Source organism: Podarcis filfolensis, assembly GCF_964270895.1.
Source record: "Podarcis filfolensis genome assembly, chromosome: 8".
NCBI lineage: Eukaryota > Metazoa > Chordata > Lepidosauria > Squamata > Lacertidae > Podarcis > Podarcis filfolensis.
The window spans coordinates 20,337,203-20,355,298 of NC_139611.1; the positions used below are offsets into that span (position 1 = coordinate 20,337,203).

The 18,096-nt window shown below is 45.9% G+C and overlaps 1 protein-coding gene across 5 annotated transcripts in view; it reads left to right on the forward strand.

Moving 5' to 3' along the window:
- MIB2 (MIB E3 ubiquitin protein ligase 2) overlaps nt 1-18,096 on the forward strand; it is an 83,737-nt gene that overhangs the window by 52,563 nt on the left and 13,078 nt on the right. For 3 of the 5 annotated variants that reach the window (XM_083628601.1, XM_083628602.1, XM_083628603.1), the window contains exons 4-10: nt 810-916; nt 3,984-4,178; nt 5,068-5,210; nt 6,393-6,500; nt 8,333-8,437; nt 10,485-10,647; nt 11,242-11,375. In XM_083628601.1, coding sequence (XP_083484727.1) covers nt 810-916; nt 3,984-4,178; nt 5,068-5,210; nt 6,393-6,500; nt 8,333-8,437; nt 10,485-10,647; nt 11,242-11,375 — 955 coding nt within the window. The remainder of the gene's footprint in view (nt 1-809; nt 917-3,983; nt 4,179-5,067; nt 5,211-6,392; nt 6,501-8,332; nt 8,438-10,484; nt 10,648-11,241; nt 11,376-18,096) is intronic. The other 2 variants (XM_083628604.1, XM_083628605.1) reach the window with 1 other exon arrangement.

The window sequence follows — 18,096 nt, forward strand, 5'->3', positions numbered from 1 at the left end:
GAAAGAAAATCTACTACTATTGTTGTTATTAAAATTATAAATCCAGATTTAGGGGGGCTGTGAGAGATGGCATTTTGATGAGAATGATGTTGTGTGGACAATGTGATAAGTTATATTTCCAGGACAGCAGACATAAATGTCAGTAAAACAAGAAAAAAGACTTGGAACGTACGGGGGGGGGGGAGAAACTGGCTAAGTAGTCACAGGGGTGATGGGGGGACATGGGTGCTGTGTTCCTCCTCTGGCCCTACCACTGCCGTGCTACCCAGAGCTAAGCTATGGTTTGGCTTAGCGTTGTGTCCCAAACCAGGTTCTTGGTTTCTCTTCCCCCTACGTGAAAAGCATGAGCAGTAAGCTAGGAACAGTCCTCGGATACAGCATGTGATTTGGCTGGAGCGAGACAAACTATAGCCTTTTGGTTAGCATGCAACACTAAGCCCAAGCCATGGGTAAGGGAAGATAACCAAGGAGCTTATAATGGGAAATATATACTGACTACTAAATAACAGGGGCCTTTAATTGAAGTAAATATGGTACCCAATGTGGAAGAGGACTACCTGTACTGTGTATAGGTGTACAGGCACTTGTCTGCATCGGCAGCGCTCCCAACTGGCTGTGTTTCACCTCCAAACTGGCTTTATTTCACCTCCAAACTGGCTTTGTTTCACCTCCAAACTTGCTTTGTTTCACCTCCAAACTGGCTTTGTTTTACCTCCAAACTGGCTTTGTTCCACCTCCAAACTGGCTTTGTTTGTATGAGCAGCAGGAGAAATGACATGGTGTTTTTTTCTTTTCTTTCCCTCTTGCAGAGTGACTGTGAGCCCGCGACAGAACTTGCCACGCATCGCGTTAAAGGGGACTTTCCAGGGCGCGAAAGTGGTTCGGGGCCCCGACTGGGAATGGGGTAACCAGGACGGTGAGGTGCTTTTTGCCTTTTAGGGGAGTGGGGGTTGGCTCTTTGTGATGTGGGCAGAAAAATTCTATATTCAAGACAAGAAGCGAGAAGCTCTGTCCCTCATGGATCAGTAGAGAGGGCCTTGGGCAAATACATTTCCCTTAATCTGCATGGTGGCTTGCGCTCAGCCAAGTTTTACTCAGCGTAGACCTGAAAATCAATGGGCCTCAGCATGTCGTGTCCATCGATTCGAATGGGTCCGCTCTGAATGAGCGAAAGTTGCACTAGTTCTGTGGAGCCTTGCAAAATAAAACAAAAATAACAAACTCTTGAAACTTTGGGCTCACACACACGTCCCGTTTGCCCCGCCTCTTTCCCCTGGGAAAACCCACAGTTTAGCACTCAGTTAGAGCAAACTACATTTGCGTTTTCCATGGATTACTGCCTTCCAGGCGAAAGCAGCAGGGCAAAGGCAAGACTGCAATTACCCATGTCTAGAAAGCACGAGACAAGCAGAAAACAGTTTGGTCTTGTGCTTTCTAGGCATGAGAAGAAGCGGAACACACCCTGTTGCCTGTAACCCAAAGGGCATAATTTAGATGCAAATAATAATAGCACAGTTAATACAGGCGCTGAAGGGGAGAGAAACTGGAAGTTGACAATATCAGCATGACGGGGGATGTCAACACAACCATGTTCTGCGGCGTGCGGCAGGTACACTTTGGCCTGCAAGGTCTTTGTTTGTGTGTTGGATTCTTTTAGAATTGTGTACCTGTTTGCACCCTGTTATTATTTATTCAGTTTGCATAACTCCCTTTATCAGAAGATCCCAGGGCAGTGTACAACATTAAAAACACATTACAGAACATCAATAATAAAAACATGATTTAAAAAAACATAATAACAGACGGCCTAATAATAAAATAATCATTGTAATAACAGTCCAATCCCCCACATTTTCACAGGCCATAGATTATTTAGTAGCCATAGGCCTGGGTAAAGAGGATTTGAATTATTAAATTAAATAACAAACCAAACAAATGGTGCACATAGCTTTAGACATAACCTGAAAATAAATGAAGAAAATTATGTCAGGATACATTTTCTACTCTGCGTAGGACTAGTATTGGAGACTACTGCCCTAAATTTCGTAAACCCGGTGTGTGTGATTGATTAAATCTAAGGGCCCGAGCTACAGGGTTGAATTATTTCCTCTGCTTAAGGGGGGGCAACCCTTTAAGAAGTGAGTAGCATGTCAGGAAAAAGACCACACTTTGTCTCTGGAACCTTCTTGCAACTGCTTGCAGTGGGACAGACTTAAGTGAGGGCTACTCAGTAGGCTTTAGAAGAACAACAGGAGAGCCCCAGTGGATCAGGCTGAGGGTCTATCCAGTCCAATATCCTATTTTTGCCCATTATGGGAATCTCACCAGCAAGGCCAGAGCGCTTGTGGATCAATCCCCACTCTCAGCAAACAGTTTCGCTTGGATCAGGATCCGGTAAACGGTATAAAAACAGAAGGGGTGTCGTATCCAACAAGATCATATCCATCAAAATAAATGGACTTGAGTCAGCCATGCCCATTGATCTCAGTAGGTCTACTCCTGAGTATGGCTTGGCTGGTTTAACACCCAAATGTGTTAATATTTGCACGACTTAGGCCACTTCCGCACCACACATTCAAATCACTGCGATGCCACTTTAACCGTCACGGCTTCCCCCAAAGAATCTTGGGAGTTGTAGTTCATTAAGGGTGCTCTGAGCTGTTAGGAGACCCCTATTTCCCTTACAGACCTACACTTCTCAGAGTGGTTTGGCAATTAATCCCTCTTCTCAGGGATGGCTGTGGGCAGGATTCCTGAATTTCAGGGATTGGATGAGATGATCCTTGGGGTTTCTTTCCAACTCATACAATTCTGTGATTTTATTATTCTAACTCTGGGAATTGTAGTTCTGTGAGTCGTGTAACAGCTCTCCACACCCTTACAAGGGGGCTTGTGAAGAAGGCGCAGCAGAGACTGTACTTTTTGAGAATTCTAAGGAAAAACCATCTTCCGCAGAAACTGCTGCTTGCCTTCTATCACTGTGCCATTGAGAGCGTGCTCACTTATGGCTTATGTGTGTGGTACGGAAGCTGTACTACCCAGGACAGGATGGGGTTGTGCAGAGTTGTTAAGGCAGCAGAGAGCATTGTTGGCTGCCCACTCTCCACCTTAGAGCAGATTTATGCCACAAGGTGCCATAGGAAGGCACTGGACATAGTAAAAGATCCATCGCATCCTGGCCACTGTCTCTTCGAGCTCCTGCCGTCGGGACGGAGATACAGGACGATGAAGACAAGAACGAGCCGTCTTAAGAACAGCTTCTTCTCCAGAGCGATCTCGGCCCTGAATGGGAAGCCTGGACTTTGAAAGTCATCTAATCTTCCTTGCTGTACTATACTGTATTGTTTTAATTAGTGTTTTTATGGAGCAGTCGAGTAATTTCGTTGTCCCTGAGAAGGGGGCAATGACAATAAAGATATTATTATTATTATTATTATTATTATTATTATTATTATTACACTATAGCTCCCGGGATTCTTTGGAGGGAGCGTAAGCCATGACTATTAAAGAAATGGAGCAGTTCAAACATATTTTGTGAATGCAGCCCGTGTTTGTTTTGCTGTGCAGTTGGAATTTTGAGAATCCTCTGCTTTGCAAGGAGGCTGGATTCGAACAGGTTCCCTTTGTATATGTGGCCTTATTACTCCACTCCCCGCACCCCAGAAGGCAGGCGACCTGACAGGACTGGAGACGTGCAGCCACTGGGTCAGACAGGCTCCACTCTTAACCTCTTAAGCTCCCCTTCTCCGGCGAGGGATTCTTCCTCCCTGCCGTTTCCCAGGGAACTTCTTTCTAATCTTTGGGGCTTTGTTGCAGTTAGAGCCACGGAAGGTCGTGATCTGCAGATGGCCTCACGTAAGCCGTCTCAACCTCCTGGCAAAGAGCTTGAGATGAAAACCTGCGTGTGTGTGTGTGTTATGGATGGGAGAGAATGGTTGAATTGGCACGTTTCAACTGTGCCCTGTTCTTATCCCTGCGGACAGGTGGCGAAGGCAAAGCCGGGCGCGTGGTCGACATCCGTGGCTGGGATGTGGAAACCGGGCGGAGTGTTGCCAGCGTGACGTGGGCCGACGGCACCACAAACGTGTACCGAGTCGGGCACAAGGGGAAAGTGGACCTGAAGTGCGTTGCAGAAGTGACGGGGGGCTTTTACTACAAGGAACATCTCCCCAGATTAGGTATGTGTGTGAAACCCTCTCAGGGAAGGGGTGTGTGAGATTTACCCATTGAGTACGTGCAATGTAATTTGCACTGCGGTCGTGCTAAATGCTGGTCTCTAATAGCACACTTTGGGGGGGGGGGTTTGCACCAATTTAGGGATGTGTTGGGGGAACAAGCTTTCTTAAAAAGCAAAAACAAAACCCACGCACCGATTTAGGAGCTGAAGAGAAAATCGGGCTGTTGTTCATTCTAATTCCTTTTTTTTTAATATAATTTTTTATTAGTTTTTTTAACATATCATTTTCAACAGTAATTAGTCATACTTTTACATCTTATTCAAAATTTTGACTTCCATCAATCCTGTCTGAAAATTTTCCAATCTAATCTCTCAGTATGCATTTCTTATCTTCCCTATTACATTTCAAACTCATAACCAATATCTCTATCTTTTTATACTTTGTAACACTTCGTATATTTCTCCTTACAAAACTTCTTGTAGTCCTACTAGCGTAATTTGTTGATTACAGTTGTTCATTCTAATTCCAATGCTCCAAACTGTGAGTGCTGTTCATTTTGTAGCCCGAATGGCACCACGTGCAGGTTTGGGGGAATCCAGGGTTTGCAGGAAAAAGGAAAAAGTACTGAAAAGAGGAGGCCCTCCCTAAAAAATTAAAATAACACCCTCTCAAATAAACATGGATTGCTGAGTGATTTCAGAGTGGGTCAGAGAGGAGGGAGTGGAATTGGAACAGCAGTAGCTCCTACATGCAGCATTTTTTTTGCCTCTGGTCTTGCTTTTAGAGATTGCCCATCTACCCCAGGATTTAGTTTGTTGTCTGAACGCACTCAAGATGCAAAATTGTGCATTCCGCTGTCGGCAGCTGCTCTTTCTCTCTCTTTCTCCAGGTAAGCCGGCCGAGTTGCAGAAGAAAGAGAGCACTGAAAGGCACCCGTTCCAGCATGGGGACAAAGTGAAATGCCTCTTGGACATCGACATCTTACGAGAGATGCAGGAAGGGCACGGGGGATGGAACCCAAAAATGGCTGAGGTAGGGGACCACATTAAAAAAAAAGAATGGGGGGGGGCGGCTTTAAACTTGGGAGGAGGTCCAAAAACAACTCCAGGAGGATTGAGCATGCTTAGTAGCCACAGAATTGTGATTGACTGTTGGTTGGCGAAGAATGGAACAGAATCCTAGACAGGGAGGTCTCCATGCTGCAACATTTTGTTGCAGTTCTCATTTGTGCTATTAATTTTTAAAATAATATACTTTCTACTGCTGCAGGAGGTTGTATTCAGCTAAGCCAGTGCAGTATAGTGGTTAGAGTCCTGGGTTGGATCTAGGAGGAGACAAGGGTTCATATCCCCACTCAACCGTGAAACCCGCTGGGTGAACATGGGCTAGTCAGTCTCTCTCAGCCTAACCTATCTATAGAACGTAAATGTGAAGAAGAAGAAGAAGAAGAAGAAGAAGAAGAAGAAGAAGAAGAAGAAGAAGAAATTGCACATGGGGTAGACCCACTGAAAGCAATGGACCCAAGTTAATTTCAGTGGGCCTGATCTGAGTAGGATTAACATTGCATACAACTGAAGGAGTGATCCGATTTGTTCTCCTGTTAGTGTGCTACTAAAGCTTACTGTTCCTGTTATGCGTGCGGGTGTAAGAGAAAATTATATGTGCTTGTATGAGAATATTAATGTTTCATGTTACTTTTTAATGGAATAATATGCAAGCGAGACTCAATGTACAAGGGGGTTACATTCAAAATCCAAATTGTGTATAGTCAAAATACATTGGGTTCAATGGCAGGCAGGATTGCCAAAGTCTTTTTTCCCAGAAGCCTGCTCCCTTTCCACCCCCTTGGTTTTGTTTTGTTTTTGTCGAGTTTAAAGGTGAATGCACGCAAGTGAAGTAAGCTTGGAGACTTTGATCACCATTCGCCAGCAAAAGATAAATCTTAAGAAATAATAATAACTGTTTGTGTGAACTTGTGTTTTAAACGTCTCTTGCTTTGATCCATGAATATTATTCTGGCCATGGACTTTAGCAATGAATATTTCTTCAGTTTGAAAATGTATTTGTGAGAGAGGAGGGGCTACTGGCTTGCTACAGGGGAGGCGTCCGATGGTAAAAACTCGCATTTCTTGCTTTCAAATGACAACCTTTAATTTTCTCTCTCCTCATCTCCCTGCTCCTCCCCAATACTTCTCCGTTCCTTTCCTTCCAAAGTTCATTGGCCAAACAGGAACTGTCCACAGAATCACGGACAGAGGAGACGTCAGAGTCCAGTTCAATAGCGATACCCGTTGGACGTTCCATCCAGGTGCTCTGACCAAGGTGAGTGCGGCTGACGCATCCTGGTGATGGATCTAAAAATTGTGCCGTAGTTCATAGACGGATTGGGGGGAGGGGAAGGAGAGGGAATAGAAGAAGACCCTATTAGCAGGAGAATAACATTTGTTGGTTGATGTATTATTAGGGGTTGCTGCAACATGTCACTGAAGCAATAGCAGTACATTAGTGGTGAATTTATACTGGACTGTCCACATGTCCTTTTGCTTTATTAGTTGTTCCATGATGCTTCCCCAAAGTCACTGTTATTGCCCCTGCAGATCTTTGTTTTGTCCCAGCAAGTGTATATCTCAGTGAGTTATCAAGAATTGGTCATTGTCACATTCGTGGACAATTGTCAGCAAATCCTTCTCCCTCCCCAAGTGACACATGTGTAGAGATACACCGATAAGATGTTGGCAGTCGCTGAATTCTGACGTTCGGCGTTTGCTTGCTGTTGTGTGGAAGGAGTGGGGAGAAAGGCGATCTGCTTTCTCTCTGGCTGTCCTTGGCTCCAGCACAAGCTCTGACAAGCAACTCTTTTTGTCAGCGGCAGTTCTGAGTGCCTTGCCTTGATAAGGGGTAGTTCCAAAGCACTCTCTCCTGCCTCCCGCAAACCAGATCCAGGAACGTCGTAAGTGACAATGTCCTGGCCAGGGCAGCTCCTGCCACACAGCTTGAGTCTTGATGGCAGATTCCTAATGAGAGAGTGCTCGATGGCATTCCCCTCCTCCCTTGCCGATGTCAGTGGCAGTTGTGGCTGTCTCACCCTCCCCACCAGAAGCCCTTTGTTAATCAAAGTGACGTTTAATCAGTTGCTCAATTAAAGGAACAAGAAACACATGATTGAAGGAAAAAGCTGGCTACCTGTTGTTGTTTTTTAGTAATGGAAGAGCAGTCCCTTCCTGTTTGAACAAGGGCAGTCTCTATTTTGCTTTAGTTTCTATTGAGTATATTGCTCAAGAACTTGGATGGGGGGCCCCACGACCCCCCTATCTGTTGCTGTAAACTCCAGCTCCCATGACCCATCATTAGCTCTGACCATTAGTCATGCTGGCTGGAGCTGGCTGATGCTGGGAATCCAACAGCATCTGGAGGGCCAAATCTTGTTCCCAATCCCTGGTCTTTAAGAGAACCGAAACACATGTCCATTTAAAGCACACAGCGTAAACAGAAAACAGGAGGTCCCCTCACGTAGAAATCAACTAACTTCACTTCCTTTAATTTAAAGGGCATATGTTTGTCTGAAATGCGGGGGGAGGGGGGAACCCACATACAGGGATCTATAAACAATGTTAAGAAATGGTAGATATTAGGAGCCTCTCACCTGGCGTTCCTTGGGAATTATAAGAAACCACCAGATCTGTGCAGTTTTGAAAACGGTGGTTGAAACTGAGGCAGCTTTGAAAGGTTCAGTGAGTCCGCCATCTTGAATCAAAATGGCGTCCACAAAAAACCCACTGTAGATTGCTGTGAGTGGCAGGGCTTGGGTTCAAAAACGTCTGGAGGGCTGGGTTAAAAGGCCCTACGAATGTTTGCCGAAATCTTACCCAGGGACGGTCACCGCCACCATCCTGCGTCTCCGCGGTTAATGCTTGATGGATTTAGCTGTCTATAAAATATAAGAGCAATAATTAATAATAATACTTATATAATTATTTGTAGCCCATCCATCTATCTGGGTTGCCCCAGCCGCTCTGCAGCTGTGTATATTATATTATATTATTTTATAATATAAAATATATTATATATCTATCTCTCTCTCTTTCTTTCCTATGATTCCTTTCTCCCCCATGCACCGAAAAGAAAAAAGCTTCTGATTTTCTTTTTCCTTGTAGCTCAACACCTTTTGGGTTGATGATGTTGTCCGGGTGATAGATGATATGGAAAGAATCAAGCAGTTGCAAGCTGGTCACGGGGAGTGGACTGATGAAATGACCCCTGTGAGTGTCCTTCTATTCCAAGACAGCGCAGTTACTTAAAACAATCCAGTCCATGCTTTTCCCCTCTCCCCTCTCCCCTGGTGTGTTAAAATTCGAACGTAGCTCTCCAAAATTTTAACAGCTGCCACCATGTTTTAAACAAGAGCAGTGAGGGCTGATGGACCAGTAGAGGAAAGGCTCACTGGTAGATCATCCGCTTTGCATGCAGAAGGTCCCAAGTTCAGTCCCTGGCATCACTGGGAGAGGGAGCAGTCTGAAACCCTGGAGAGCTGCTGCCAGACAGTGCAGACAGTACTGAGCTAGATGGACCAATGGTCTTGATTCTACATCAGGCAACTTCCTGTGTTTCTAACATCAGCTCTGCCCACTGATTGGCATCTTCCCAAGCTGACCCGGCAAAGGGGTCTTCAATCCCATCTTGCCCACTACAAAATCTTTGCCTTATTATGTCCCCTGGCCAGTGTGGTATAGTGATTAGAGCAGTGGTGGCCAAACTTGGTCTTTCAGCTGTTTTTGGACTACAACTCTCATCATCCCTAGCCAATAGGACCAGTGGTCAGGGATGATGGGAATTGTAGTCCCAAAACAGCTGGAGGGCCAAGTTTTGCCACCACGGGGTTAGAGGGTCAGGCTAACACCTGGGAGATCAGGGTTCAAATCCCCACTCAGCCATGAAGCTCACTTGGGCCAGTCATTGCTTCTCAGCCTATCCTACCTCACAGGGTTGTTGTGGGGATTAAATGAGGAGGTGGGGGGAACCTCATATGCCATCTTGAGCACCTTAGAGAAAATAGGTGGGATATAAATGAAATGAAATAAATAAAACACTGTTTCCCAGCCGACACACAAGAAGAAGCATTCAGTGCTCACTTCCTGCACGCAAAATATTTTTGGATGCAACATTTTATTTTGTTAATTCAGGAGACATGTTCATATTTCCTCAGAGGTATGTCCCACTTTGTTCAGTGAGGCTTACTCCCTAGTGAATGGGTTTCTTTTTTTCCTTTTATTAGGATTGCAGTCTGACTTGATTAATTGGTTTGATAAATCAGTTTTTAAAAAAACCTCCGAAGTGTACACTGCATACAATTTCTTTACTTTGTTCAGCAAGGCTTGCTCCCTAGTCAACAGTCTCATGGACAAGTGAACAATATATACATTTTGTTAAGTAAATGAATCATAAAATTTCAATGTGTTGTTGCTGTTTTTAAAAAAAGGATTACAGCCTTGCTCAAATGATTAGAATAAATCCATTTTTAAAAAATCTCCAAAGCCTTCATTAGGACATCTAAAAACAAAGAATGATTTCTCCCCCCTCTCTCTTTTCATTTGCATGCAGGATTTTGAGTTGTGTACAGATTCACTGCATCCATTTTTAATTGATTGGATCGCTGATTCATTCAGTAAGACATTTTAAAAACCTGGTAACAGCCCTAAAGGGGGAAGCATTCAAAAATATGACCGGTATCTCACATTCAACCTGCAAATTGTGACTTGTTCCACCCTTCTTGAGCGCAGCTAGTATATTATTCTATAGCACTTCATGGTTTTGTTTTTTTTTCTGAGAAGGAGCTGAATGACACACATACCCTTTTTAAAAGTGCCTGACTTCTTGCATTAAGGCTTTGCTGTCTTGGAATCCCATGTCCCAGATGTGGGGAACCTTTGGCCCCTCCATATTGCTGAACTGCCAGCTCCCATCATCCCTCTGACCATTGGTCAAGCTTGCTAGGGCTGATGGGAGTTGTAGTTCAGCAGCAACTGAAGGTTCCCCACACCTGCTATATATTGCTCAGTGGCTATGGAATTTTGACTTGACAGTTGTGGGGAGGGGCGATGGAATGGTATATCCTGGAAAGGGGCATGGCTGGCCAGCCAGTGAAATGGATGGCACATTCTTCAAAAGGACATGGCTGGCTGGAAACAGGAGTACTCCACAATGTAATGTTCTGCTGCTTTTCTTACTTAGACGGAAAAAAAGGATGAATAACAAGAAGGAGTTTTTCCCCCCACCCCTCACGTTTCAATTTTCCCTTTCCCTTTGCAGACCCTGGGGCACATTGGCAAGGTAATCAAAGTGTTTGGAGATGGGGACTTGCGGGTGTCTTTTGCAGGCCAGTCCTGGACCTTCAACCCGGCTTGCCTGACGGCCTACCAGAGGGAGGAGGATGCAAACCTCATGACCACCGAAGATGCCAAGGAATCTAAAAGTGAGGAGTCTGAAAGGAAAGCAGTAGCCAGCTTAGGAGGGAGGAGGAAAGCCTTTTAATCATCTGTACAGTGGTACCACGGGTTACATACGCTTCAGGTTACATACACTTCAGGTTACAGACTCCTCTAACCCAGAAATAGCACCTTGGGTTAAGAACTTTGCTTCAGGATGAGAACAGAAATCGTGCTCTGGTGGCGCGGCGGCAGCAGGAGGCCCATAGGCTAAACTGGTGCTTCAGGTTGAGAACAGTTTCACGTTAAGAACGGACCTCTGGAATGAATTAAGTACGTAACCAGAGGTACCACTGTACTTTTCTGTCTATAAGACGCCCCCTAATTGAGGGGCTCAAATTTAAGAAAATGGGGGGAGATGGCACAGAGTTGTTGAGCTTTTTGGGGGGAGGGAATATCCACAGTTGTTGAGCAATTGGGGGGGAGGGGATGTGGAACTGAATATCACTCACCCAACTGGCAAACGCTTACAATTGCAAGCGACGCACGCCAAATTGCCAAAACGGAAGCCAATCCAAAGCAGCCCTTGCCACATGGAAAAGTACGTTAATTGGAGGACTATTTCCCATCTCTCCAAACAGGCACGCTGCTCTCTGTGCTGGGAAGGCTGCTGACCCAAAAGATGGAAGCGGACAGCCCAGGGCGCCTGGTCATAGAGGCTGCACATGGAAATGCATCCAAGGTCCGGGAACTGGTTCAGAAATATCCCGACAAGGCAAGTCGTCTCTGGCAACTAGGCAGATATTGTATTTTTTAAAATATCTTAAAACTTTGTGTATGTGTGTGTTCAAATTTGTTTTTAAAGTATTTATTTATTAAAAAATAATCACTGGGTTACAGCCAACGCTAGCCCTTGTCATAGCAGAACCCATAGAAATAGAAATAGAAATTTCATTTATTACGGCCATAGGCCCATACAGGTAAAAACAACACATAAATAACAGCTTGTGCCATGGGGGGAAAAAAGCAATCGCTAAAACACCACTATAACAATAAAATACTATAACATGGAAAGGCATACTACGCCTTAATTAGCTTGTAGTGCTCCTTGGCGTCGCTTTTGGGAAAGGACAGCAACTAGGAACCTAGCCACGTTCAGGGTCGTGTGGGTATCCTTGTCCTGCAAGATTTGGGCAAGGTGGAATTTTGGTGGGGTACCCTCTAGTTTCTGTATGATTGATCCCAACAAATTTGCCCGTGGCACATTAAACAAGGGGCAAGTGAACATAATGTTCTGGAGCGACTCCGGCGTCACCTTATCACATTCGCACACGGCGGGGGCTTGGCCCTTTGAGAATCTATGTCTCAGGACATTAGAGGGAAAAACGTTAAACCTCGCTTTGGTGAAGGCCAGTCTATGGGCAACAGTCGAAAGGGAGGAGAGGTATGATGGAACGCAGTAAGTTAAAGTGATACCAATGTTCTGGGGCGAACAAACGCTTCCCCCCAGCGTATAATTTCGCTGTAAATTGATGTCATCCAGTCTTTGGCGGATCAGTCTTTGAGCAGTGATTTGGTCTAATTTTAGGGAATCTGAGGGAGAGATTCCATAACTCAGGAGTTTGGCATGAATTCTACTAGTCCAAAGGCTAGAGAATTCATCTCGCCATAAGCATTGGACAAGGTAATGGATTGGTAATCTATGCCACAATGATAACCAGTAATTGAAGACTTGCTTCCACAGGCATGTTTCTAAGGATGCGACCTTCAATTCTAGTCGCATGGCTGCGTTGCTTACGCACAGGGGGAGCATTAGGAGCCGACGTAGGAATTGGCTTTGCAGAGTCTCAAGGGGAGCAAGATCTGTCATCACGGCCCAGAGCGGGGCAGCATAAGCAAGCACGGCAACCACTTTTGCCTTGAACACCTTTAAGGCCGAGGGAACATGCAAAGCTCCGTCCGAAAAGAAGAATCGGAGGAGCGCATATGACAAGGTTTTGGCCTTGTTAAGTAGGTGTTGAATTTGAGCTTTCCACCCCAAATTGTATTGAAAAATAACTCCCAGGTATTGAAATTTTAGGACTTGCTCTATTTTTGCTCCACCAAGCTTCCATTTGTATAATCTCCGACTTCTGGAGAAAATCAGAATCTTGGACTTAGCATGGTTGATGGTTAATTGATTGAGTTGACAATACGTGGCAAAGATCTTCAGAGCTCTGGTTAGTCCAACATGTGTATAAGATAGAATTACCGTGCCGTCCGCATATAAAAGGAGTGGGCAGCGGTAATCCGCTAGTCTAGGCGCGTGTGTACTTGGAGATGAGTTAACTAGGGGTGCTCGCATGTCGCTGATGAATAGGTTGAATAGGCAGGGAGCCAATATACATCCTTGGTGCACTCCCTTGTTTATTGGTATCGAATTTGTAAGGTCGCCCGCTGGAGTGAATCTCACTCTTCCACCTTCGTGGAGCTGGCTTATGAGCCATAAGAGTCTTCTATCAATGCCCTGTTTCGCAAGTTTCTCCCAAAGAATATTTCTAGGAACACTGTCAAAGGCTGCCTTTAGATCTAAGAAGGCAGCACAGAGGTAGCCCCGGGGAGGGGAGGAGTACTTCCGTGCCAGATGATAAAGAACTATCGCATGATCGGTTGTAGAGTGTTTAGAGCAGAACCCATTGAAATCAGAGTGGTTCTGAGGTTCAGAAGTGGCAATGCCTCTTCATTACCATTCGCTGAAAACTTCAGGAGGAGGAGAGTGGTCTTTTCCTTTTGCAGAATTTATGTACCACTTTATTGTGTTAAAAAAAAAGAGTTTTGAAGCAGTTTACAAAAAGGATAAAGCAATAAAAATTATTGGTGAAAACAATTAAAACAACTGTTTAGAACGTGGGTAGGCAAACTAAAGCCTGGGGGCCGGATCCGGCCCAATCGCCTTCTAAATCTGGCCCGTGGACAGTACGGGAATCAGCGTGTTTTTACATGAGTAGAATGTGTGCTTTTATTTAAAATGCATCTCTGGGTTATTTGTTGGGCATAGGAATTCGTTGTTATTTTTTCCAAAATATAGTCCGGCCTCCCACAAGGTCTGAGGGACAGTGGACCGGCCCCCTACTGAAAAAGTTTGCTGACCCCTGGACATTAAAAAAACAACAACCCAATAGTGGGTTGTATCCAGTTATCAGATGTAAATGCAAGCAACAGTAAGAACCTAAGTAGAGCCCTGCAGGTAGATTAGGCTAAAGGTCCATCTGGTCCAGCATCCTTTTCTCACAGATGCCAGCCGGATGCCTTCAGGGAAGCCTGCAAAAGCCACAGCAACACTCTCCCCAATTGATTCCCAGGAACTGGTATTCAGGGAACCTTGCGAAGACTTTTTAGCGAAGTGGCACCATCAATTTAGAACACCGTTCCCCTTGAAACCAGACAGACACCTGCACTTCTGCTATTTCGTCACCTGCAGTAAACTTCTAATTAAATTTTAGGGAATTAATTTGATTCAGTGTCATTCACCTTGTTCTGTAAATTTATTGGTCTTCATAATTTCGTGGTTTTTATGTTTTGTTGCTGTAGTAAAGTTAGGTTTAGTTGGAAGCTATTCCTTGGTCAAGCAACAAGAGTGAGGCCTTGTGGGTAACCAGCTAGCCACAAGGATCATGGGATATAAGTTCTGTCCCTTTAACCTCAGACTAGCAGGCTCCCAGAGTGTGAGAGATTTACTATGGGAAAGGAAACCCCTTGATTTAATGAAAGCTTTGACACCTGGGTCCGAAGTTAAGTGCATTCCCTCAGTGATGTTATCTGGCCTTGATTGCCTGAGAATGTGAATCTACATAAGTTTCACGGAAAGGGAGGGACCCTTTGATTTGGGCTCTGGGTTCTTAATGAGCCCAGCTGCCAGGGGTTAGATTGATTAGTCCACAAGCTCGTCATTGGCGAATTCAAAAAAATAATCAGGAGTTATGATTGGTTGTGGGGTTCCGACGCTACTTGGAAATTGGGGATAAAAGGCCTTGGAAATGGCTGAGAGCGCATGCTCTGCAATCCGCAAACCGCCCGGCTGCTGATGTTCCACCTAGTAGCCGTCCTTTCATCCTTTGTAATGGAGAATCGGAAAAGACTTTGAATGCGGACTTTGGCAGGACTCCAACTATTCTATCTATCTCTTAGTTGTGGGAGAAGGCAGTTCCCTTCCTCTGGAAACCAACCCCCCCCCCCCCAAGCTTTAAGCCCCAGAGCGGAATCTGCTTCCTGGTTTTCGGAAGACCCTGATTCAGAGGGGGAGCTGGTGGATGCCAGTGAGCTAAGCACAGTTTGGAAGGGTCGACGAGAGTCCTGTATTGTGGGAAAAGCAAGGGGCACGCCAGTGACCCAACCCCGATCACCTCGTGAGCAAGTGGAAGCCGGGGTGGCCTCTACATGCCCTAGGGGGAATTATCTTGTTCACACAGAGCCTAAAGAGATGGATTTCTCAGAAGGTCATGATGTGGAGTGGGTGCGAGATCCGGTGAATGGTGGATTCCGTTGCCGAGAGAAGTATCCAAAGATCGGCCAGTCTGTCCGGTTGGGGCCGAAAGTCAGCCGGATGGCGTATGACTATCAAGACCTGCCGCGCCAGCTGCAAGAGGTGACTGTGGGAGACGACCGCCGAGAGGCGTGTGCGCCGGACGTCCACCGGATGGTGAGACAGCGTTCGTTCAGTCCGGGTAGAGTCTACTCGCCAGTCAGCGCTCAAGAGGTGCGCGTGCCGGTGCGACGTTACGAGGCAGAGGAAGAAGAGGAGGAGTATTTTCAGAGACCCAAGCGTGGATACGCGACGGCAGCTGAATCATTGCGCCCGGAAGGGCAGGTATCGCAAAAATCTGCACCGAGGTATGAACTTGTTCCCGTGAGGGGGGGAAACCATCGTCAACAGTCCCCTCCTGGACTAACCTTGAATAATCTCAATTGGAGGGTGTTCCCAAAATATCAGCCCCCCACTGACGTTCTGAGTTATTTGAACCTTTTTGAGGCAACCTGTCAAGATATGGGGGTTGCCCCTACACTGTATATGGCAGTCTTGCGTCCCTTAGTTTGTGGCGACCTGACAGAGCTTATGGGTCATCTCCCCTCAAATGAACTTAATGACTATGAAAGTTTCAAAAAGTTAGTTATGCAAAGGCATGGGCTGCACCCCGAGAATTATCGAAAAGCTTTTCGGAGAGTGGAGAAAGCGGGGCCCAATGACAGTATTGCAGTTTACTCAGCAAAGATGGCTCAAAACTTTGAACTGTGGCTGGCAGCCGAGAAAGTGGAGGATTTCGTAGGGCTTAAACAACTCTTGCTGATGGAGCAACTGATGCGTTCCCTGCCCTCAGAAATCGCTAGCCTGGTTGCGGATCAAAAGCCACGAACCTTGGCAGAAGCCACCGCCTTTGCTGAGTCTTTTAGGCTTAACCGCTCCCATGCGTCTAACAAGGGGCCGAGTACCGGGTACAAACCAGCAGCTTCAATGGGGCGCTCCGCCCCCCCCCCATTAAAGAACACAGCAAAGGTTTCCCTACGCCTGCAAAGGATTCTGCTGCAGCAGGTGGGGAGCGTACCAAACTGTCTCCGAACTCTGGACTGTGTTTTTTGTGTAAAAAACCGGGGCACGTGAAAGCGGCTTGCCCCCAGCTGGACAGTAAAAAACCTCCCGTTCTCACTTCCACACCTGCCCTACGTTTGATTCATCGGCCGGAGGAGGACTGGGAGGCGGAGCAGTCAAAACCTGGCGTGGAGGAGAGTTTGGTCCTGGAAGAGAAGGGCGGGGTGGCGCCCGATGTTAAGCTTTTGGAAACACCAGCAGTCCCAGTAACCGCTGTTACTGTGGGGCCTGTGAGTACTGGGGGTAATCTGAAAATACCCCGTGTGAATTGGGCAAATTTGGAGTTTTCTGCCCCTATTGAAATCAATAAAACCATTGTTAACTCTTACTGGGACACTGGGTCAGACATCACTAGCGTGTCTAAGGATCCGGTCTTACCCAGCCAGATGCAAGATAGGCCCTTAAAGATAAGCCCTTATGGGGTGGAAGAAATTTTTCAGCCAACGGCCATTGTCCCCCTTAAGTATAAAGGTTATAGTGGGGACCATCTTGTGATAGTCCATGATCCAGAAGTTTGTAAGAGCCCAGTTTTGGTTGGGAATGATCTTGGGTTCCAAGTTTACCTGCAGCAACAATTACCTGTGAATCCCGTAACTATAGCAACTCCCCCCACTTCGTTTGAAGCAGGTAAAGACTCGGTTGAGTCTGAACCAGGGCTGGATGGAAAACCCGGAGGGGAGGAAGAGTTGTCCACCGTTAATTTGGAGCCCCTGAAAGATTTTGATGCTTCTGTTGAACTGGGGGACTTGGGGGAATTTGCGGCAGAACAAAGAGCGGACCCCTCCCTGCAGGGTTGTCGGAGGCGGTTGATGCTCCCCTTCGAGGAGCAAAGAAGGCCCAATTTGTATATAAAAAGGGACTTTTGTATCGCCAATTTGTACCAACAAAGGTGAAAGAAAAAGACTTGGTTTTGCAGCTAGTGGTCCCAGAAAAGAAACGGTCAATTGTTCTTGGCTTGGCCCATGAAGATGGCTTAGCAGGACATATGGGGTTACAAAAAACCGTAGAGAGACTGAGTCGTTATTTTTACTGGCCTGATGTGTATCAATCTACCAAAGCCTATGTGCGTTCTTGTGTTATATGCCAGAAAGTAGGAAATGACCGTGATAATTTGCCCCATGAGTTACAAAGTGTCCCCTTGGAAGTGAACGTTTTGGAAAAATGGGGAATTGATTTGGTGAGTCCTTTACCAAAAACCCGCTCAGGAAAACAATACATGTGTGTGCTGATTGATTATGCTTCACGTTACGTCTGGGCAGCGAGTTTAGCCAACACTTCTGCTAATAATTTGGTGAAAGCCTTGATTTCTGCCTTTTGTTCCCTAGGAATCCCTAAAGTTTTGGTGAGCGACTTAGGAACTAATTTTATGGCTAAGTTAACCCAAGAGGTTTTGAGATTGTCTGAGATTCGCCACCATACCTCCATTGCGTATCAGCATCAGGGAAATGGGTTGGTGGAAAGGGTGCAAAAGACCTTGGACCAAATGCTGCGCAAGTATGCCCTGGCCCATAGCTCCAGCTGGGACCAGGATTTACCTCTGGTAGTGGCGGCTTATAACGACGCACACCAAAGAAGCCTTGGGTTTGCGCCCAATCAGTTAATTTTTGGCAGACTTTTGAACACCCCTCTCTCAATGCTTCGAAAAGAGTGGGAAGGGTCTGAGGAAGAGATAAAGCTGCCTTCTGTCAGCGAGTATTTCGCCCAATTAAAAGGAACTCTGGCAGACATTTGGCAACTGGCCAAAGAAAATTTAGAGAATGCCCGACAAGAGCAAAAAAGGGTACATGACGCTAGAGCAGTGTGCAAACAGTTTGAGGTGGGAGACCGGGTATGGATTCTGAGGCCAACTCGCCCTCATAAGTTAGCTGTGAAA